At 43.7% G+C, this 23,583-nt stretch overlaps 1 protein-coding gene across 2 annotated transcripts in view; it reads right to left on the reverse strand.

Moving 5' to 3' along the window:
- Positions 1 to 707: 707 nt before the first annotated feature.
- The window catches only part of GRK5 (G protein-coupled receptor kinase 5), a 161,826-nt gene continuing 138,950 nt past the window's right edge, over positions 708 to 23,583 (reverse strand). For both annotated transcript variants that reach the window (XM_061458614.1, XM_061458615.1), the window contains 10 exons: positions 23,098 to 23,161; positions 22,174 to 22,314; positions 20,899 to 21,089; positions 16,046 to 16,083; positions 15,173 to 15,262; positions 13,746 to 13,954; positions 5,778 to 5,915; positions 3,207 to 3,344; positions 2,253 to 2,384; positions 708 to 1,515 (listed from right to left, as the gene is read on the reverse strand). In XM_061458614.1, the coding sequence (XP_061314598.1) occupies positions 1,417 to 1,515; positions 2,253 to 2,384; positions 3,207 to 3,344; positions 5,778 to 5,915; positions 13,746 to 13,954; positions 15,173 to 15,262; positions 16,046 to 16,083; positions 20,899 to 21,089; positions 22,174 to 22,314; positions 23,098 to 23,161 (1,240 nt within the window). In that variant the 3' untranslated portion in view covers positions 708 to 1,416. The remainder of the gene's footprint in view (positions 1,516 to 2,252; positions 2,385 to 3,206; positions 3,345 to 5,777; positions 5,916 to 13,745; positions 13,955 to 15,172; positions 15,263 to 16,045; positions 16,084 to 20,898; positions 21,090 to 22,173; positions 22,315 to 23,097; positions 23,162 to 23,583) is intronic.

The raw sequence follows: 23,583 nt of genomic DNA on the forward strand, positions 1-23,583 counted from the left end.
ATAGATAGTGACACACTAGAGACGAGCATGATTCTGATGCCTGAGGTACTGCTGCTGATCCTGCCTGACCCTGTTTATATTAGTGGGAACAATGTTTTCATCAATGGTTAAAAAGAATGATGGACAAAGAATGATGGAACCAACAGTGGGAGCTACTGTTTCATGACTGACATATTACTCAACTGAGCTGAGGACCTAATAGAGGTGTGTTTGGCATGACACATGGAAGTACTCTAAGTGCAGATGCAACCTCTAGGTTCTGCTACTGCTCAAAAGCAGACCAGATCCCACTCTGAACTTCCACAGCTCTACAAAGCTGTCATGAAGCTCTTGGTCATTGAATTTCTCTATTGAATTTCTCTCTTGCTACCTGTTTGATATGAGCAGCTGCGGAAAGGCCTTGGACTTTTGACTGCAGCATGGAGAACGCTTCTGTTTTGCTCCCATTTCAGCAGGGGCAGGTTCTGAGTCCTTGAGAAACAACCGGTCATTTGCTTTCCTGGTCACCTCTCACTCGGTTTTCTTCATGCTGTTGTTAGAAACAGCACAAAAACTAGTGAAGCAGAAGGGCTTAAAACAGGCTTCCCCTTCTAACGAAACAGTTTTTGATGAGCTAACAACATAAGGAAGTGCAAATCTCAGCTGTGCTGGTCCCATGACATCCCAAACCTTAGGCGTAGCAAGCAGCATTCTTGAATGCATCAAAATCTTGTCTTTTAGCATTTAATGCGAGATGTTACAAACTAATGAAGAGGAGAAATGTATGATGCAGTGTTGCTGTAAACCAAATATACAGATGTAAAATAATTAAGCATAAACTGTTCCATACAAATGCGTGTCAATAAACCCCAGTCTGATAAAGTGATTTATGAATACTTCTCTAGAATTACTAAAAAGAATGATTTCTCGTTTGAGGCTCTGGAAGTCTTGAGTCACATTGTTGTGTTTTGTTTTTTTCCTTAAAAAAATGTCTTAAAACACATGGCTTTACAGCTGCTGCTTGGAAAATATACACCTCCAAAGTCTGACTTTCATTTAAATACAAATGTACAAAATGTAAACTGAGACAATAGAGAAATTTACAAAACTTTCCTTTAAAAATAATAAAGACAAAATTCAGTTCTAGTATGATGCTAGTTAAATACGTGCAAGTAGTCATGTTCATTGAATTTCTATTGCAATGTTCTAAAGAGACAAACTTGATTCACACAGTCTTGAGTGCCACCTCCAAAAACAGACCTGAGTGGAAAATTCTTCTTAAAATGCGAGGCTCCACTGGAAGGAATGGATAGAAAATCTCCTTTTTGGGAGATCCTTTTTCTTTTTCACTCGATGGTGGAGGCCCTCTCATCCATAGAAGCGCCATAGATTATAGTGGAAGGATGCAACATGTTGTTTCATAAAACTGAATTGGAACTAGCTGCTTCCGGTGGAGTTTGAACTTACGTGATTTGAATTTATGTGGTGATTTAAGCTGGCCTTTGAATTTGAAGAACTCTTTGAATTGTTCTGATGCTGTAGAAAGAGGAAGACAATGACAATTAGACTTCCCAAATATGCCATTCTTTCTTTCAGTCTAACACTGTTCTTTTTAGGGTGATAACACGATTGACTGGACTGCAAGATTTTTGTTTGAAGACCTTTGGATGTAAAATATCCTTCACCTTCTTACCCATATTCCCTCTAGGTCTGGAGGACCATGTCAGTTCTTGAGGAGTCCAGCAAAAAAGACTCACTAGAGCTCCAGGAGTCAAATCAATTCACTGCAAAACGTCAGGACCTACTAAATCTGACTAATACAGAGGACACCTGCCAGTGCTCAGCTATGGTTTTAACCCTACAGAAACAGATTGGTCTGGCAATGTTACTTAGATTTGCAAGTGGTGCCTCATGAAAGCTGTACATCACATAGTAACCGGTCTGCTCTCTTCTCTAGTGTCTTGGTTTCCTGCCATGACCAGTGCACTCAAAATATGCCTTTTCTCTTCTTTAAAAACATAAATCTAGGACTTTCACAAAGAACTTATTAAAACCACATAACCATTTCAAAAGGCATTTCAGTATAATACTGAAAAATAGATTGAGGAAGAAGTTTCAACTGCTGGAAACAAAGCTTGGGAACAACACTGGAACTTCTGCTGGGAAAAAAATATCAAGAGGTAGATGGGAAATGTGGGATATGCAGTATAAAGTACCACTTGTGAACTGGGCATCTATGGGATTTTCCATGTCTTAGTCATGGGAGATCTTACCTGTCGTTTAAATATTCTCTGTAGCAATCCTTTCTTGGGTGGCTCTGGGGGGTAGCTTTTGTTTAGGTCTGGTGAAATAGTACCATTTGGTCCAAATACATTCAGTTCTTTGAAACACTCTGTTTCTATCATCTAGTGGGAAACAATAAGAAATGAGGAAATTATACATCTGCATTGAATATATTGCGTTAGGGCCAGGTTGTTCAAAGTCAGGATCAGGAACAGCAGCTTGAGCGATATGTTAGGAGAGTTAACAGCTGAATTCCTGCTCTTGGCTATAAAAGGCAAATAGGATGCATGAAAAGGAGAGGCTGAGTCTGCTCTGCATGTTTGTATATCAGCCTTATTAGAAGCTGCCCCATAAAGCTTTCTGTTCTTTTCTTCAGGCCTGTGAAGTACATTGGGTAAAGACAGGAATACTCACAAATCCCCAGCTATTAGCACCCCTCTGCCTAAGTGGATCTGCTGTTTGATCTAGAGCTGGATTATGAAATCAACTGTTGGCTAGGTTTTGATATCAAACAGAAACAAAGCCCCACATCTGGAAACCCTGCAGCAGTTGAAGGTCCAGAGACAACTGCAGCAGCTGGGATGTGCTGCAGGTACAAGACAGAGGGTGAGATCAGGATTACCAATGGAGGAGACATTAGGACTTCCAGCCAGCCCACAGAAGTTCCTGAGAGCTGTTGTTGAAACACCTCAGTAGAAACCCAGGAGAAGTACGTACAGTAGGATCCTTGCCAACTTACACAATGCAGAGCCAACAGATGCAGTCACCTGAACCTGACATCTGTGGTAAGTTACAGATCTTGAAAGAGGCCATTTGTAACTTATGAAAGCATTAGAGTCTGGCAAGTTATCCAGTAGCAATGTATTAATGGAAATACACAGCTCCTCTTAAACCATCTGGGTTAGGGGTTTTACTGGAGTAATTTTACTATGATACATCCTTACCTCATTTTGCCATGGAATAGACACTGATCCTGTGGAAAACTTGGAATAGAAATCATCATCTGTTTGGTCCAGGTTAACTCCTTTCACTGTGGAGAATTGCTCGATGTCTAACACATCCTTGCAGTATACTGCTCTGGGCTATCTCAGCACAAAGAGAAAACACAGAGAGACAGCAAGAGAAAACATATTTCTGAGTCTGACCATGTGCTTTCATTCACAGATTCAGTCAAGTGAGAATGCCTAACAAGAAGTGACTATCATCTGTGTCCTGCTTCTCTAGACCCGCTCTGCCCGCATGGTTTCCATCAAAGGCTGGCTTCGCTTTAAGCATGTTAAGCTTCCCATATGAAGTCCTTAAAAGCATCAGCAAAGCCAAAGCGGGTTTTAGTCATCCATGTAGCATATGGTTAAGAGGTGAGGGAAAAGGACAGAAAGAGCAAGAAAACAAAAATCAGATCCTTCAGTAGTCTTTTCTAGTAGTAGTACCAGTAGTAGTCTCTAGTAGTCAGCTCCCTCTCTATTGAAGAGTGGCTCCTACAAGAAAGCAGTATGCTTGTGAGTGGCACACTGGAGACAGCTCTGAAAAGGGAACTCAAACAGAAGTGCTCCTTCTGCTCAGATAGCTGTGGAGTTTCCAGCTTAAAAGTTTAGAGGAATGTATACTAATTGCTAAAGAAAACAGAAGAGGTTTGGCCTTTTTCCATTGTTTTCATTAATAGCTCAGCTGCTGGAAGCTGTCCAGCGTCACCTCTATCAACTCCTTCAACTGGGCTGCGTTGCTTCAAACAAATACTCAGATGGCTTTGCCTTTTTGAACTACTTAATTACATGTGATGACAGAGAGTGGACTCTTTGCAGTGACGCTGCTTTTAGCTCCTGTTCCAGCAGTCAGCCGCAGGAAGCAGAAACAGTCATCACCTGTCATAGTGTGGTCATCTGCGTGCCTAGAGAGCTCCCATCAACCACACAGTTATCCTTTGATGCGCAGGAGTCATTGAGGGGTGGCTTGTGGGACTAGCTTGACCTGCTGAACTCAAACACGTATTGGATCCTACTGTCTGTACACGGCACCATGACTGCACAGCCCAGGGGTCCAACCATGCGGTGTTTTATCTAGATCTGAGCAGTGTGACCAAACAAATCAAGCTGATTCCTGATAGAAGTCCTGTTTGCTGGAGACTGCCTCCTTCTGCATTCCTGACGGCTGCAATCCACAACATTTTTGTGGAGACAGAGTAGCCTAGAAGAGGATGGAGAGACGTGGGTTGGATTACAACCCCTGCCTTTGGCTATATAGCTTTGGGTGATTCGGCTGCCTTCAGTAAAGACTTGGAAATCTACGGATGAAGTGCCAAACAAATTAAATTAGGAGCAGCTCTTGAGTTCCCAATAAATAGCCATAAAAATTTATGTGCCTCTGCTTTAGCAAATATGTCTATCATCAGAGGTGCCTCCTGGGCCTTACATGCCACAGTTAAGCTTTTAATACACTCTGGCGGATCCCAAATTCGAGCCCAGAATTTTCTCATTTTCTACATCAGAAAGAAATAGTAGCTTGTCTCCTATTTCTTCCCACTAAAGCAGGTCGTAACACCACGGGCTAATTGGCAGGAATAACTAGGCCGCATAGTAAAATGTAAAGCAAAACCAGAGCAGCTAAAGTAAACTTTTGTAGTGTTCAAACCACTTTGGTTTGGTGGAGTTTGCAGCAACGTGAATGAGAGCTGCCAAGACGATGCTTTCCTTAATACGTTAAAATGGCAGTGTTTACTTAGAACCATATGGGAACTTTAAGGATAGAAGATCCAGCCAGAAAGAGAGCCCCGCAGGAGGAAAATGATCAGATAACTCTGCCCTGGGGTAGAGACCGACACCACAAAACAGTGGAAAAGGTTTTGTCATTGCCAATGCAACAAAGACTTTAGTATGTGCAAGATGGGTGTGAAAACCTGAGTTAAGGACCCAATGTTGGGTTCCGTGCCCCATGAACACTAGCAAGTTCAAAATGCTGTCTCAAGTCCAAGCTAACTCCTCTGCTTGAGGTGACACTTGATACCTGAACCTGGTTCAGACTCTGTAACTAATGCCTGTTTTTATGATGATCCAGTCCATTTCTCAGTTCCATAGAGCTTTGGACTTTGTCATTCTAGCTTCACCTCAGCATATATATCCATCTATCTGTATGCAGACATGTGGCTTTCGTTGACGATTGTTCCAAGCACCACGGGGTCCTTACAATACTACCGTGGATATGGGGATACAAAAGTTCCCAGTTTAAAGTTTGGGAACTGAGGCACAAAGAGATCAAGTGGTGTCTCCAGTGTCACACAGGAAGACCGTGTAAAGTGCGTGGGAAAGAATCAACTCCCAGATTACCAACCCATATGTAAGGCCACCCACCCTGCATACACAAGTCTACAGATCAGCTCTCCTCTTCCTCCCAGGCTCCCCACTCCAACTTCCCAGGGCAGCTATCGATGCAGAGAGTGATGACAGCCCTCAGAGACAGAAGATACTTTAGAAACAAGTCTCTTGAAAGAGGCCATTGGGGGTTCTTCCTATTGTACTCACATCAGGGACAAAGGGAGGATCCAGCATTCCTGCTTCTAACCGCTTGAAATTCATGCTCTTGAAAAAGGGGTGCCTCTTCACTTCTGCCGCGCCTTCCCCTTGACATCCTAGCCGCTGCTTCACATCCTTGGTGAGGAGCTGAAACAAGCCAAGAGGAATGGAGAGGATGTTAGAAAAGCAAGAACTCCACAAGGATATTTTTATGTCCAGTTGGTTTTGAATGTGCCCAGAGGGAAGTACAGAGGGGAATTGTAACTGCTGTTACTTAATGGCCCAAGTGAAATGGTTTATTGAATCATTGAAGAGAGGCAGAACTGCAAATAACTGGTACAAGCCCACCGTCACCTGGACAGGGACATTTCTAAGTGTATCCCTGACTTCAGGCAATGCTGAAAAGTAAAGATTCATAAATCTGTTTCTTTTTTTCCCCATCCACTCAGCACTGACCAGATGACTGCTGAAGGTCCCTTCCAACCCAAACTGTTCTATGCTCTTTGAGGAACCCTGCAAGATGCTCTCTTAGAGGAAGGAAAATACAACTGCGAACTCACCATGATGTGCACAGAGATTTCAACTGCTGGTTAAAGAGATGGATGACATCTGCCTTGATACAACAGAAAACTGAACATGCATTGAAACCAGTCAAGGATGGCTTTGCTGGAGTCTGCACTTGTGGAGAGAGACGCTTACACTGCACATCACGGAGGAAGCAACACCAGCCCTTTTCCATAGGCAGGGTATCCCCCCTGGAGCCGGGCACGCTTCAGGCAGACACCCACAGCCCCACCACCACCGCTGGGCAGGGGCAGGCAGTGGGGCGGGCGAGGGGGCCCGGCGCGGCCCGGCGGAGGGAGCGCGGCTGCAGAGCAGCGCGGGGGCCGCCGGGGGGCAGCAGAGGAAAGGGCAGAGCCACCGGGCAGCGCGGCGGGGCAGGGGCGGTGGCCGGGCGGGGCGGGGCGGTGGCCGGGCACGGCCGGAGGCAGCGAGGCGTTGGCTTCCCCTGGGGATGGAGAGCGGTGGGAGCTGTGTGTGGGCTCTTCCCTGGGGCAGGAGGGGACCGATGCCCGGCGGACGGAAAGGTTCACGCCACACCTCCTCTTCCGTCTGCAGCTTTGTTGCTCCGAACCGGAGCTCAAAAGCAGCGATCTCCCTTCACTGCCTCCCCAGGTGGGCTGTGCAGACCAATGGCACTGAAAGGGTTAGCAAAACTCGCTGGGAATGCCTCCCACGTCCATGGAGGACATGGGGTGGTTTGCGTTATAGAATCATGGAATCAAGTCGGTTGGAAAAGACCTTTAAGATCATCAAGTCCAACCGTTACCCCAGCACTTTCAAGGCCACCACTAAGCCATGTCACTGAGGGCCTTATCTACATGGTTTTGAACTCTTCCAGGGACAATGATTCCACCACTGCCCTGGGCAGCCTGTTCCAATGCTTAACAACCCTTTTGGTGATGAAATTGTTCCTAATATCCAGTCTAAACCTCCCCTGGTGCAGCTTGAGGCTGTTTCCTCGTCTTGTTCCTCTGAGCCTATGGGAGCCCCCCTGGATGAATCCCTGGGGATCTTACCAGGGTCCCTGACAGCCAGGGCAGTGAGCACATGGAGCTGTACCATGCAGCACCTGGCTGGGGCTCAATTAGGAAAGCAGGAGGCAAATAGCTCTGGGAGGGTAGGAGAGGAAAAGAAGTGTTGCAGGAGATAGACAATCAGGTGCAGCGCCGCAGGAGGCTGGGAGCGGGGAGCCAGGCACCTTCCCTGCCAAGGATTGTTTTCAGGCTTTGCAGCTCAGGATGTGCCTCAGTACCCTCTGGTTTTGCTGCTCTCTCAGCCACATCATCTCAATGAGGAGAAACCTTGCAACAACTGCTTGCTGTTAATGTGAGGTTGGTGATTTTTCCTCTGGTGTCTGGCTAAAGCCGAAGCTTTCTTGTCCTTATCACGGGTTTACGGGGTCACAGCTCTTTAGGCTTCTCTGAATGCTCTGCCACCCCCTGGGCATCAGTGGGTTTCTTATCGGGCTTCCACAGCCTTCTCAGTTCTGCATTTTTGTTGCTAGGGGCCTCATTTCCAGCCTGAGACAGCAAACGGCTTTGGCAATCAGCGTGCCCCATGTGTGCATTGATCACTCTCCAGCCAGTCCTGAGTAAGCTGCAGTGGCAGAGGCCAAGCGGCCAGAAGAGGTGATGAAGGGATTTGTGGGACATAAGAGTTTTCTGCTCAGCTCTTTCTGCCTCAGCAGTAGCAGCAGCAATAGCCAGAGAAGACTGTATGGATTGAGGGATGGGGCAAAAGCGAGTGGTTCTGGCTATAACAGCAACTTCCACTTTCCAGATAGCAACATCCCTCTCTTCCTCACAGTTTCTTCTGCTGCGGTCTAGGTGGTGACATCTGCTCTGACTGGTCACCATGACTGGCTGAGACTGAGTTAGGAAACATTTCTATGCCTTTCTATCCTCTGAGCACATAGATTCATGTGATACGGCACCATACTTATCCAGCTGATAGGAAAAGACCTTTCTTGGGCACTTCTCTCAAGCTTACTTTCCCAGAAAAGGGGGATGTTTTGCTTTCAAATCCTTGCATGAGACTTCAAGCTCTCGTGGTGTTGATGCAAGGTTTCTTGTTGTGGGATTTTAGAGGGTTTGGGTTTGTTTTGTTCCTTTTTAATCCCAACAGGCATATGGATTTAGCCTATGTGAAGAAGATTGCTTTGGAATTCCCAGTCAAGATCTGGTTTGCTCTGTTGTGAATGGGCAGAGAAGACAAAAGTTCTTTTGATCTTCTGTTCTCATGTTGGGAAGACTTTCCTGACAGGTGAAAAGAAGAATCTGAAGGCGGAAGAACCACTTTTACTACCCATGTCTCTGACTTGGATAGTAAAAGGCAACACTTTTGGAAGTGATACCCTGAAGCTTTTGGGAACAGTGATGTTGAGGAGCAGGTTGTAGTAGAAAGGGTTAGATCTGGATTTGCCTGTGGATGATAAAGGAGACCTCTGAGTTTCTGCTCTACAAGTCAGCTGTGAAGGGAAGAAGGGGGGTGACTTTACCATCCATCTGTGCAGCCAGCAATTCCCCTGTCTCTGGATTAACTGGGAAGACCAGGGTAATCTGGGAATTTACCCTTGCCAGGCTGTGAATGTTCGAAGTTGGTTGGAGTTTGTGGTCAGGCGACAGGGTAGTTGAGGATAGAAAAAGGCAGTCTGGGGATTCTTGGGCTCCTCCATGATAAACAAGGGAATATTCAGTAACCTCAGCTGCAAGATGGAAGTGTCTGGAGCATGAATGCAGTTGGTCACGGATGGCTGAAAGACACAAAAGGAAGCAGGCCGCTGGGAATAGGCTGGGACTGAAAGATCACAGAAAGGAGATGATTCTCCTGCAAAGCCCTGCTGCTGTGGAGCGGGGCCTGCCTCTTGAGGAGAGTCCCAGTGGAGAAGAAAGTAAGAAGTTAATGGAATTTGTTCAGCTGTAGCTGCAGACAGCCCTAGAGATGGCAATGGGTGAAACCAGACACTTCTGGCTTCTGTTATGGATATCAAGAGATAGCAAGGACTAGAATCCAGAAGAAATAGTTCTTCCTGTCTTCAAGGAATAATGAGTCTTGAACCATTTCCTGCAGCCCCAGCAGCTTTCTGCAATAGTAAACCTGCGTAATAGCCTGAAATATGCATCCCATTTGGGAATCTGCTCAGGAAAGGAAAACTGAGATAACATCAGTATGTTTTGAGTCATCTCTACAGTTTTGTTTAATTCCATTTAAAAGGATGTATTTAATATGAATAAAGAGCAGAACAAAAGCAACTACCTCAGGCTGATGACAAGCCCTCTTGGGACTGCAGTGCGAATGACCCAAACAAATGTAAGACCCCGCCAAAGCCTATGGGAATTCACAGAGCTTCAGATCTGAAGATGGCCCATGGTATCCAACCATGCATGAAGTTGATACCAAGCAGCAGAGCTTTACGTTCTGGTAACAAAGGCTCCAGATGACACTGGAGATGTGTAAATGAGGGCAGGATTCAGTCTACAGAGTTATGGGCAAAGCATGACTAGAATGGGACTTTCAAAGAAAAGTCTTGAGTAGCAGCGGTGAAGTTACATTAAGATCTTCTCTCCTGGTACGAAGAACTCTCTGATGATTTCATGTCACTCATTTGTTCCCCTCTGGGGATTCAAACTCTGCAATGTCTGAGACTTTTTTTCCACGACTTCTTTTTCTTCCTTTACAAACGCAAACAACTGTTGTGAGGATGGCTAAAAACAGCCAACAGTCCCCAAAGTGCTGCTTTATTTATATTCATGTGATCAGTCAGTTCATATTTAGATCATACCATGTAACAACTCCAAGTCCAAAGATGTTAGTCTTAATATTATAGATATAAGGGAAATGTTTTCTAGGGTAAGGGTGCAAAGTTCTGCTCATGAAAGGAGAGAAGGGGAATGGTAAAAGCACTTCCATTGACCCAGATGATCAAATAGTCTACGGGATCACCAGTTAAATGTCAACCTTCAAAAAGAAGTAAACATACTATTTTTAACATATTTTAGAGAACAGAAAAGTTCCATGGTCATCTCTCAATTACCAGACGAGACAAGACAGTGGTGTGGGAACTGAAGATGCCAGAATGGCTGTATATTGCACTGCTTATGCTTATGAAATCACAGCCCAATCTGGCCAACTGAAAAGTCAAAACTCTCAGGCATGGGTGACAATCTTATTGCAAAGGCTTACTACTCAGGGTTATTATTATCATTAGCAGCAACAATAGCAATGATAATCATTTGAAGACCACCTCGATGTGTGCGAGGTACCTCTCAAGACAGATGAAAGGACAGTTATCCTCAGGCAGTGCTGATAAACTTGAAGGTGTTCTAATGTGTGAACAAGTTGGTTTCCAGGGATGAAAGCAGGAGGAGTGGCAGCATGATGAAAGAGTTGCTGGCGGTGAGGAAAACATTGCCTTTAGGGAAAAAAGAATCCATCAGCTTTAGGCTGGCTGAGGAGGCAGTTTGGGGAGGGAATGGAGATCAGAATCACAGAACAGCTGAGGCTGGAAGGTGCCTCTGGAGATGCCTAGTCAAATCTCTCTGTTCAAAGCAGAGTCACCAAGAGCATGTTGCTCAAGGCCGTGTCCAGGTGGGGTTTGGATACCTCCAAGTGTGGAGACTCCACAGCCTCTCTGGACAACTTAGAATCATAGAATAGGGTTGGAAAGGACCTTAGTCCTTCTAGTCCATCTAGTTCCAACTTGTTCCAGTAATTGACTACCCTCACTGTGGAAAAGTGTTTCCTGATGTTCAGAGGGACCCTCACGTGTTTCAGTTGGTGCCCATAGCCTCCTGTCCTGTCACTGGACACCAGACCAAAAGTTTGGCTGTGTCTTCTTTGCACCCTCTTATCAGAGATCACTTTTGTGGAGTAAAATAGGAGATGTAGGAATAAAAGGCATCAGAGAAGACAGTATGTAGGAAACAGACAAACAGGATGCTGAAAGAGTGACAGAAGAACACAGCAGCATGGGCCCATCCAATACTGTTGACTTGAATGCACTTCAAGTCACATCTCTGGATGCAAGGCTGCACTTGTCAGGGGAAAACACACACATACATCAGTGAAGTAGAAGACACAACAATAAACAGGGAGCATTTCCTAGAAAGATTGGATTTTTCACAGAAAAAACACACCATGAGGCAGTTATGTTATATGGGAACTATGGGTTGGGGAGCTTCCCAGAAAGCCAGCTGCCCCTGTTCCTAATTATTTATTATTCATCTCTGTTTCAGTCCAAAATGAGGTCTGATTTATGGGAAATTATTTACAGAATGAAACATAGAAATACGGGATGGATGATGATTAATGGGAGCTACGATATGCGCCTGCAAAAATGCAAAGGGCATAACCATCCAGGCCAGGAAGGTTGACATGGGGTGACACTAAAAGGGTTTTCATATGACTAAAGGAATAAAGACAGTACATTTCCTGGTGGCGATGCTATTAGCTTATAGAGAAAGCTTTGAAGAGGTGGTTAGGCAACATGGTGGAAAACATGCTGTTCCTTACTCCTGCCCTGAAGAGTTCACTATGGGAAAGCCTTTTGTGTTGGATCTTTGTGAAGGCTGAAGTTAGATTTATGTACTGCAACTTTATGCTTCATTTCGCAAATATAATGGGTACATAATGATTACTTTTTTGATTCCTTGTTAAGATGCTGGTACAAAGGAACAAAGTTCTGGTTTTTTTTTTTCAATATAAAGAGCAAAGAGAACTTGAGAAAATGTATTTGATCATGGATTTTAAAGCTATCGTTTGATAAATGACTTCTGGATGGAAAACCACAATAAATAAATATGCCACATGATTGGACAGTGAAGCAGTAACGATCAAGTTGTCAGGAATGATTTACATATAGTTCATGCTTCCCTGAGGCAAGGGACTGAACTAGACAAGTTCCGGAGTTCCCTGACTCCCAGAAACCAGGGCTTTATGGCTTGAAGATGAAAATGACCACTGTAGCATAATGACTTTCAATGTCTACTCCCTTCAGAGTGCTGGGTCATCTCCAGCACTATCCCATCAATGCTACATTTAATTCTCCTGAGCTTTAAGTTGGTTAATTTCAAAGTATACTTTCATTCTATAATGCGTCATGCCTGCAATTAACTACAGAACAAGCAACAGGAGTGTAACTTTTGCCTCACAACATTTTCATTTCATGCTAACAACAGGACACGCACAAACGCTGCCGCTCCATCAGATGCTGTTCCTCACCTGGTGGGAGTTGAGATGCTACTAGCACAGCAATAGCAAGCTGTTTGAGTACATGCAATGGTTTGTAAGAGCCTGTGGCTGTCCTAGATCCTCCCACACTGATTTCAGTGGGGGCTCTGCATCGCCGATTAAGGGCAGTGAATGGCCTAGAGTATCTATCAAGAGTGATGTCAGTTAATTACTACCCTGGGGATTCAGCACTAAGTTGGTGCACTGTGAGTTAATGACTTCCAGGCATGATACTTGGCAATGCTACCATTATTATTTTGCAAGGAGACTTCAGTGTCTTTTTGTGAAGCCAGCCAACCAGCGATGTTGTGGATCCGCAGTTTGCTTGCCTGTTGCACAAGATACTGGTGAAACGCTCACTACCTATTTGTTGACCTTTCTTTCCCTTCATTCTCTCCCTAACAGCATACACAGATATGTCATTGTCTCCAAAGGAGACTTCACTCTTTAGCAAACAACATTAAGAAAAAGGCCACATCCCCTTCCAAATTACAATGCAGCCTTCTGAAGATGGTTGTTGACAAGACACTGATGAATTCAGACACAGCTTTGAGAGTTCTCAGAGGGTTTGAGGATTTCCATTGTCAGACATGGCTATTGTGCTACGAAAATGACTCCCAGCTGAAAGAGTGAGAAAACATTTTAAAGGACAGCTCAACAGTATTAAAAAAGCTGGATATCCTGGCACCCCGGGGGAAAAGCTGTTAGAAAGTTAGTGAGATGGGGTGGGACAACATTTGAGTGTCACAATAATTTCATTGCATAATCTTTGTCCTGCTTACCCCCAGCTCCCACCAAAGACAATGGAAGCGTGGGGTTTTCAGTTCCTTGCAGGAGACAATCAGAGTCTTGCATCATCAAGTCCTTTTTATTTTTTTCTCCAAGATTATAAAAGACAGAAAAGCATTCTTGACTGCAAACTAACATTCAAAGTCTCACGAGAATAGATTCCGCTCCCTTGACCATAAACCTTTGGAGAGGACTCAAGATGACCGTGATGAATCTCATGGAGAAGCAAGGCCAAATAAACACAATTTGAATGAATAGAGAATGCAATCATCTCATCAACAGATGAACTTCGTTAGTCCTTGTCTCTGCAGCCCATCTATGGTACTGTGTTACTGCTCATACCATCAGATACAGCTTGCTAATGAAGCTGCCACACTGGGCCTTCAAGCCCCTTACCATTTTACAGATGGACTTGGCCTCCTCAGAAAACTTATGGGAGTACACCTCTTCTGTCTCCAGCACTCTCCTGTCCACTTCTTCCCTCTTCACCTTCTCTTTTCTTCCACGGAATGGTGATTGCCCAGCAATCATTTCATAAATGAGACAGCCTAGCCCCCAGTAGTCAGGGCTGAGTGTGTATCTCTGGTTGTTCAACACTTCAGGAGCTGTGGAGAAGAAAGATGTCTCCTGTGGAAATGCTTGATATTCACATAGGCAAAAAACCCTTACATTTCTATAAGTTCTTTTCTGGTGACTGAACACACATGCACAAAGAGTGGTTGCTGTTGATGGCATTACAGAAAATGCAGCATGCTACATGCCATGGTTTTTTCTCTACATGCTCCATGCCATGTGCATGCTGTCTTCTGACTTGTCCACTAAGTCAGACCAATTAAAACAACAAGAAAGAAGTTGAAGCAAAGTATTAAGTAGAAGCCTAATCTTAAGAACCCTTTCAGATTTCTCCATTTAGGGAAGAAATGACATGCAAACACGCATCCTGTAAACAACAGTGACATTTCTTCAAAAGCAAGTTCTGTTTTTTTGGTTCATTTACAACTTATTTTTTCCTCATTCAAAAACCAAATCCATTTATTTTGTGTTGCAACCATCCAGTGTGCTTTGGCTCTACAGGCACTGTGTTGCAGGCATCCTCACTTCTGTACGCACAAATACCCATGTGCTCACAAGCACAGAGTCTTAGTGTGTACACAGACTTAAACTGAGATAACAAAAGTTGGAGATGACAACTGATTTGCCTGCTTTCATTCAAGTCTCCACATGCTGCAACAGTGGCTCATATCAGCTAGTTTCCATTTAGTCAAATAAGCATAAACAATTTTTATTCCAAGAAATATGCCCACCCACAGAATGAATGCAAATAATTACGCTGAATATTAGAAACCTGATCTAGTTGAGTGTGATTTTTACCAATGTACACATCTCTAATCTTCCTTCTCACAGCCTCTCCTGCATGTAGGGGAAGACTCAAGATGACCTTGGTCAAGATGACCATAGGTGCAGACTTACCCGTATTATAATAAATGTACATTTAAACCATTATACAAAACAGCAACTAGAAATAAACCTCCATTTTAGCACACAGACCTCCTAAAATAAAACTACAGCACAACCCCTATAATCTCAGTTGCTATTTCCCCTTTTTACTTTCTTTGCTGATTTAAGATTATAGACCCATCTCATTATGAGCTGCTGTGGTCCATCCTTTTGCCCACTTCTGATTTCCACTTGCATGACTCTTGGTGGGTTGCTGTCTAGCAACCCAGACACAGCTGAATGTGAATCTTTTACATGGCAGAAAGATCTCCAAAACTCAAGTAATCTCAGCAAATTATCAAAAAGATGAGCTACTAAAGACTTACCCATATACCCTACTGTTCCTACTCTTCCACGGATTGATTCACCCTCAGGGATTTTAACAGCTAGACCCAAATCAGATATTCTAATATGGCCTGGAAGGAAAAAAGAAACAAAACAACATAAAGTAGACATATGATCCAGATTAGGCCAAAACTACAACTGTTATTATTGCTACAATACCCTTGCAATTAACTTTTCAGACATTTTAAGTAAAGAGTGTTTTCAATTGCTGAATTGGAGCAGTTTCATTGATAAGGACAGGAGGAATTACAATGCAGTGAAATGAATTTTAACAGTGAGGCTACAGACTAGAGTGGATTGTGTTAGGTATTTTAAAACCAACAACAGAAAAAAGGCAATGGGAAGCAGGCTGGAGAGAAGTATCTTGAACTGATCACAGGGGATGGATGGGCTGACATAATTCGGTAGCTCTTTGATGGCTGAAGGGGCTACATCTGGTCTGTAAGTCATCATGAGATTCAATTATCGCTCCCTTCAGAGCAAACGGGTACCTGGGTCTGCACAAACCGAGAGTTGGCTCAGCAGAGGATGAAAGTACTTCTGTAAACGGAGTGGGAAGCACAGATTTAGAAATTACAACTTCCTTTGTGTGGTGTCAGCCTTGCAACAGTAAGGATGGAACAACAATGAAAGAAGGCAGACACCTCCAGCAAAGCTGTGCTCTGAGAACAAACCCTGCTTCCTTCCATCCATGCAGTGAGCTCCAGCACTCCACCCACCCAAGACAGCAGTATTAGCTTGTGCTGAGCCTCTTAGTCACTTCAGAGCATTATTTGTCTTTGTACAGTATATATCCTAAACCCAACCTAATCTACTTTAATATGAAAGCATCTCTGTAAACCTCTGAGACTTACCATAATCATCTAGCAGGATATTTTCTGGCTTCAAATCTCTGAAAATGAAAGAGAGCACTTACTGGTATGAGGCTGGTTTTGATAACGTAACCATCTGACAGTGTGTGAGTGCATTTATTACTGGTAATAAACCAATTGACTGTCAACTCAAACAGCAAGGAACTCATGAAACCAATACAACTTTCTACAACTCACTTCACAGATAGACTAAAACCATATGTTTTTTTCTAAACCAGTTACATTTTTTCACTGAGCCAAACATTTAGTTCCTAATCCACTCTATAATGGACTCATGCATCCAGTCCTGTAAGCCCTGTAAACCAACTCATGCAGTCCTGTGTGTTGTTAAATCTCTGTCACATTTTCTGTTATAAAATCTTTTGTTAAAAACATATTAAAATCTTGTATTTGCATATGAAAACAGAAAGAGCGATATCTTGGGCTCAAATTTTCTATGCCTGGCATCTGACTCAAACCAAATCAGTGAATGTGTGTACATGCACTTTTGCACACATGTAATAATTTTATCGAGTTTGGAAAATGAAGGGCAAAGAAGAGAACGCTGTGCCCACATTAAGATTCTTCTTACAAACTCCAGTGAAACTCCAGTGCCTACATGCTTTGGAACAGCACCATGAAAATTGGCAAGGCGGTCACTCTGATGTCAAACATGTGCCTTGTATCGCTTCTGTGAAAAAATGAATTCCCAAATCTGGCCAAGTTATAAACGTCTGAAAAATGTAAATCTCAGTTTTCATGTATTTAGCAGAGTCTTGGCAGAACCTTCATTCTTCTGAAGGGTTTGTCTGCACCAAACCCACTTCACCAGTTGCTCCTTCTAGATGCTGCCTGGACCAGCCATGCTCAAGTCCCCTCGCTTGACCAAGGTATGTTTTTGTGCCTATGGAGGTGAGCCGGCACTACCACTCCTGGATGCTGCTGGCTGCTGGGAAGATGCAGCCCACCTTCCCCATGCTGCTAAGTAGGGACAAGGCACAGCCTTCTTTTAACACAGAGCAGGAATGAAGCCAGCCTGGGAGATGGGAGCTGGAGGTGCTGGAGGGAAGACAGGGATGTGCTGGGCAGGGAGCATCCGAGAAGGGACGTGTGATGGGAGCAAGCTGTGCTGGCTCAGGAGCCCGAAAAAGGCACCAGCACTGCTGAGTGAGGCAGGCAAAAATGTATTGCTGCAATTCACAACATCATGCCCTGACTTTTATCTGGTCGACTCCTACCGAAACAGCGTTTAGCCTGGTGCAAATCCAAGAAGTGCTTGGCCTCATCTTTTTCTAAGGCCTCCTTGCATTTGTGAACCAGCTTGATTCTGTTAGCGACCCAGCAAGACACATTTCTTTTCAAAGAGCAAAGAGAGGGGACACTACAAGAGAAACCCTCGCACCAGGAGATCCGTGCACCGCACAGAGCCTGTGCAGGAGCACGCCTTGAGGTTCAAGCTGTTCCACTCTGGTGTCAGGAATTTCCCCACGAATGGAGAGGGATGTTTTACAGTTTTCACAATGCTGAGATTGAAATTTCAAAACTTGCCTCAAAGCTTTTATTTATTATTTCAAGCAAGAACATAAAGAATGGGAACAATCTTCTCTTCTTGCTCGCTCCAGACCCTCTTGACCTCTCAAGATAAACTTCACCGAATGCCCACTGGTACCAAGCCTACTTTTCAAATAAACAATACTGAAACATGTGAAGGGCAGCCGAATGCTGTGATTTAGTTTAACATAACTGCTGTGGCTTTCCCTGCCTATCAGAAGGTTTCCAATGCTGGAGCAACACAGTGGAGGGCATTTCCTATTTATTTGTAAGAATTTATTCCAAATCCCTCAAGAACTCTTTCCTTGAAGAACTCAGACTTCATTAGTTACTCCATCTTCTGCTCCAGCAGTTATTAGTCCCACTTCAAGCTGTAACTGTGGCCAATTAAAGCAGGCTTGCCTTCCCCCCCAGACATCAGTTGTCATTTCTGTCTTCAGACTTTTGGTTCCTCAGCATCAAGGATGGCTTCCTTTGCATGGCCAACACTTCCAAATGCCAAGGAGGAATGTGATTCTTGTATGAAATGTGCAAGAGAAATAAAATTCCCTGGCAGACACAGTTACATGTAAGGCTACTTCCCAATGATACAGCTTAGAATCATAGAATCATAGAATCGTTAGGGTTGGAAAGGACCTTAAGATCATCAAGTTCCAACCCCCCTGCCATGGGCAGGGACACCTCACACTAAACCATATCACCCAAGGCCTCATCCAACCTGGTCTTGAACACTGCCAGGGATGGAGCATTCACAACCTCCCTGGGCAACCCATTCCAGTGCCTCACCACCCTCACAGGAAAGAATTTCCTCCTTATATCCAATCTAAACTTCCCCTGTTTTAGTTTTAACCCATCACCCCTTGTCCTGTCACTACAGTCCCTAATGAAGAGTCTCTCCCCAGCATCCCTATAGGCCCCCTAGCATCCCTATAGGCCCCCTAAATAGCTTCCCATATGTAAACTAGTCTAGCCTAAATACACTGAAACACAAACTGCCAGCACTGTGCCCATGCTAGAAAGCTGATAGTACGTTATTTGGCTGTACAGGACAGCATGAACAACTCAATTAATCAAGGTGGACAAGGCTTTACTGTATATTTACTGGACAATGTGGTCTTGATGCTGACTCAAGCTTCCAGGCACAGCTATAGTACATGTGTGTATATATAATTTATATGTAAATATATATATCATGTTATATATAAACATTGTGTATAACATAACAAGATTAATATAATGATATAAAATACATGTATATATTCATCCAATGATATAAAATATATCATATTATATATCATCGTATATAATATATATAATTATATATAATAATAATTTTAAAAGAACCATCAGCTTTCTATGTTTGCATTCCATGAACAATTGACCCATTGACCTTTACCAATGCGATGCAGTTGAGAAATGTCACCAACGCACCTCATTTGGCAAAGGGGGATCTGCATCAGATAAATCTAACTCTGAGCCTGGTTGCTCTCTCGGGTCACATCCGCAGTGTGCGTCACCGGCCCGTGAGATGGGGATGTGTTTTCCGATGCTGTGATTTAGTCAGTATCATTTTGTTCACAGAAAATGAAATTAAGTTGGAGGAAGAAGTGTTTTGCAATGAATTATTCACCTTGAGAAAGTGGTAACATTTAGCTGCTATATTTTATTAACCTATATAGCACTTCTTACTGGTCCCAAAACATGCTGTGGTATTATGAATTAGGGGTCTCAGAATACTGCTGGAAAATGTCACCTACAAGGATATAACACCATTCATCACCAAAACGAATGTGGCATCTGAGGTGTAAACTAGCAACTCTTTCAAGAGTAACATGAAAACAATTGCTTAAGGAAGTAGGATGCCACTTCCCTCAGAGTCACCTTCTATTTTAGGTGGCCAGATCTGATTTGCTTGATTAGAAAGCAGAGTTAGTATGGCATTTCACCAGCCAGGTCATGAATGTACCAGTCATTTTCAACAGTAAAGCAAGCTTGTGATCCAGAACTTCTTAAAGAAATACTATAATGCCTCCTAAAACTTTTCTGAATGTGGTAGGATGGTTTCTAAGGAAGAGGGAAGCCAGACACATCATTCGTTATTTGAGTTTTCAATTGACATTAAACACTTAATTCCATTTTGTTCCTTGGGAAAAAAAATATGTCCTTCTTGGGCCAGCACCAACACAATCAGCATGTTATCTGTCTGCTCTCCTTATGCCAGCTAGCAAGATCTGAGTCACACTGAGGCAACCAAGTACCAGTTTGCTACAGATCTCCTCCAAGGAACAACAATATTGTAATTCCTATGTATACAAGCATATGCATAATGCTTATTACACATGGGCATATCGAATGATTTAAAGTGCGGCTTGGTTCTTGAAAATAACATATCATTGTTAATCATTGTCCTTGGAAGTTCTTTCATCAATCTACAGGACCTCTTCTGCTGTGAATGCCAGCAGTAATGATTTCACAAGCTGGGATGATGAAGGCAAACATTCAGTGTTGTTTACAACTCCACTGGTCTTTGATTAGGAAAAAATAAATCCTCATAGAGTCACAAGAACTCTGTCTGCAACCACCCTGCTTTTCCAGCAAGTAAACCATGTGATGCCCTGGAAAAAGGCTTGTATAGAGCTGGAAGCCAGACTGGAAGCTGAGAAGTTGACATTTGTCCTTCTCGAAGCTGTCACCGCTCCGGGCAGTGCTCTGCCCGCTGGCTGCTCCCGCAGCGGGTGGGATGCTGCCAGCAGGACATCTCCATTGAATGGCTGTAAGTGTGCCTCCTTCCACAGCTGGCATGTCATGGTCACCATCATGATCCAGCTAATCAAGCTTGTTCATGTCCTAGAGCGTGAATCCCTGCCCTGTGTCTCAAACCCCCTCTTGTGCTAATTGTGCTCCCTCTGGGGTAGGACATGGCTTTTCCACATCTGATGTACAATAAAATCCAGCTAATTAAAATAGAAGCTTGAATAGCATGATCTCCATTTCATGTCAACTACAAACTAGAAACCTCAATGAAATCCCTTTATAGGAACGCTCATGATTTTCTTAACGTCATTCAGTGCACACCGAGGTAGGGTTTGGGGAGCTTTGTGTTAGCTCTGCAATTTAGACAGGATGCATTATTGAAGCAACTGCTTCCTTCCATGATTACTGAATCATACTGAATTTGTACCCTGTGAAATTTCGCCCCAGCACTGAGGCGTCTAAGCTTTATAGCACCACAATGAGTAGGGAAGATGCAAGCAGTTCTTTTTTACCCATAAAAGATATTCCATAAGACTTTAAAGAGTGCTTACCTGTACACAGTATTTTCTCTGTGTAGGTCTTCTAAGCCACAAAGAATCTCTGCTGCATAAAACAAAGCTCTTTCCTCCTCAAAGCCTGGGTTTCCCATGTTGTAGATATGAAACTTCAGGTCACCTCCATTCATTATGGTCAGAACTAAACACAATGCATCCTTTGTTTCATAGGCATAGGCTAAATTGACCTAGAAAAACATTTGTATCATAGTTGTGACAGTTCATTTAGCTGCTGAGAAGAAAGCACTAACTTCTCATTAAAGATATCCTCCAGGAAAGGAAAAAAAAAAAAGAAACTGAATTTGAACTGGGGCTTACAGCAATAGCAAACATACATTTTGGAAGGACAGAAAAATCAGATGTTGGGATTTTATAGATTAATTCATTGAATCCAGCCTATTCATCATCAGAAACCCCCATGGCTAATGCTCAGATAGCTTCACAAGCTGGACAAACATACTAATTCCAGGCATACTTTTCCATGTAAGAGAGATATTAAAAACCAAGGGGATCTACACCTCCTGCTGCACTGTTTCGCTGGGTAGCTGTCCAAAAACTATCATCTCAGTAGGTTCCCAGGAAGGCCCGGATAGCCTGGTCCTGTGGTGGTCAAATGGACCATCACTGAGGCACTCCTGCTATGGTAGGTGCCCCAGGAACGACTAGACAAGCCAAAAGCTACCCATCATGGTTAAGTACGTGCCATCATCTTTGCTTCTGCCAGAGGTAAATAAACATCTCACATCTGTTGTTTTCACAGTGTTTCCTAAAATAAGCATAAAGAACACGACAGATGCTGAGAGAACAACACCTCTTTTTAATCTAAGGCAAGTTTTTAAAGAGACACAACAGCTGGCATGAGTCAGGAAAGCCCTACATCAGACAGACCAGCTCCACGTCACTGGTTACTAGCCAATCTCTTCTCATCTGTTTGGTTTGCATATCCTTCAGTCTCCTCCAAGCTCCTCTCTCACAGACGCTGGGAATTCAGGTAATCACACTGGATAAAAATAGCTCAGCTGATGCAGCCCTGATGCAAGTCAAGGCTACGAAATGCATCATTCCCATGGCAGGAACAGGCACCTTGGTTGGTGCGTTTCGTACGGACCAGAGACTAAAATGAGACTTGGCACAGGTGCATGGAGGAGGACGAAGGTGCAAAGCAAAGGGAATCAGCTTCCTGTTGGAGGAGTTGGAGGAGGCCTTGGGTTCAACAAGAGCAGTGCTCAGCAGGTGAGCAGGGAGCTGAGCACCGGGGAGTTCAATACTCACTACAAACTGACTATTGACTTTTTCCAAAATCTGCTTTTCATTTAGTGCCATGGATTCGCCTTTCCTCTTCTTTATTCTCTTCTTCTCTAACCTCTTGCAGGCGTACATCTTCCCTGTCGCTCGCACTTGGCAAGCGCAGACCTGCGAATTAAAGAGAACAATTGCTGGGTAATTCGAAGCAAACGCTGCATCTGGGTTGCACTTTACTCCTCATGAGCTGATCCCAGCGAGTCCTTTTAAGGTTAGAGACAGCGGCACAGCAAATAAGGCACAGGCGGGGGCAGCTGGGGAACCAACTACTGTTTCCAAACCTGCTGTGCAATATTGGTTTCATTATTCCACTTTCCTCCGCCTGCTTCCTATCCCACCTCCTTTTGTCTGTGCAGACTGTAATCTGCTCAGCTAAAGTCTGTCCACCCCTCCTCTGACTCTTGCTGCCCCGCCATCAGTTAGAACACAAATAAGGGTGTGCCCCTCATTCCACTGTTAGTCGAATAGGGAATAATTCCCAAAAGCGTCCTTTTGGGATGACAGTGTCATAGAATCATGGAATAGTTTGGGCTGGAAAGGACCTTAAGATCACCCAGTTCCAATCCCTGCCATGGGCAGGGACACCTCACACTAAACCATGTCACCCGAGGCTCTGTCCAACCTGGCCTTGAACATTACCAGGGATGGGGCATTCACAACTTCCCTGGGCAACCCATTCCAGTGCCTCACCACCCTCACAGTAAAGAACTTCTTCCTTATATCCAATCTAAACTTCCCCTGTTTCAGTCTGAACCCACTGCCTCTTGTCATGAGAGGTTAAGTAAAGCTGTTGGCACTCAATGAAAATCAGCCTCTGTCGCATCAGGCTGCTATGGCCTGCAGTGCCTGAGAAGTAAGAAACACTCTTTAGGAGAAGCTTTCAGACCTACTCACCTCCCCAAAGCCACCTTTCCCCAGCACCCTGTACTGCCGGAATGTGTTTTTTGTTACTGGTTGCCTGGAAGGAAAGGAAATACAGAAAAAAAAGAAGACAACACATTTAATGCACTCTCCGTGATTTATTTCAGAGCATACTTTGAAAAAGCAAAAGACATAAATATTAGATAATCATATTGTTTCAGGGTAATCCTATTATAGAATATAATATATAATTATGTAATTCCATTAGTTCAATGCTATGTATGGCTTGAACTTTTCAATTCGAACATATTAAGCTGTAATAAAATACAACACATTAGTGAGTCATCAGTATAATTTCTGCAAGCATTTTAGGACTAAGGAGGGTTCTGTATCTCCATGATATAGGTTTGGCCTTTGTTAAGCAAAGCGGAGACCTGGGAGCTTCCAATAACATATTAATTCTTATGAGGCATAGGACGGGCTAACACTTTATGACTTTGCTTGGTCTTCAAGGTCATA

The sequence above is a fragment of the Pezoporus flaviventris genome, unplaced genomic scaffold (assembly GCF_033815535.1).
Source record: "Pezoporus flaviventris isolate CSIRO_AGI_PZ_B2104156 unplaced genomic scaffold, CSIRO_AGI_Pfla_v1 ptg000029l, whole genome shotgun sequence".
In the NCBI taxonomy this organism is placed as follows: domain Eukaryota; kingdom Metazoa; phylum Chordata; class Aves; order Psittaciformes; family Psittacidae; genus Pezoporus; species Pezoporus flaviventris.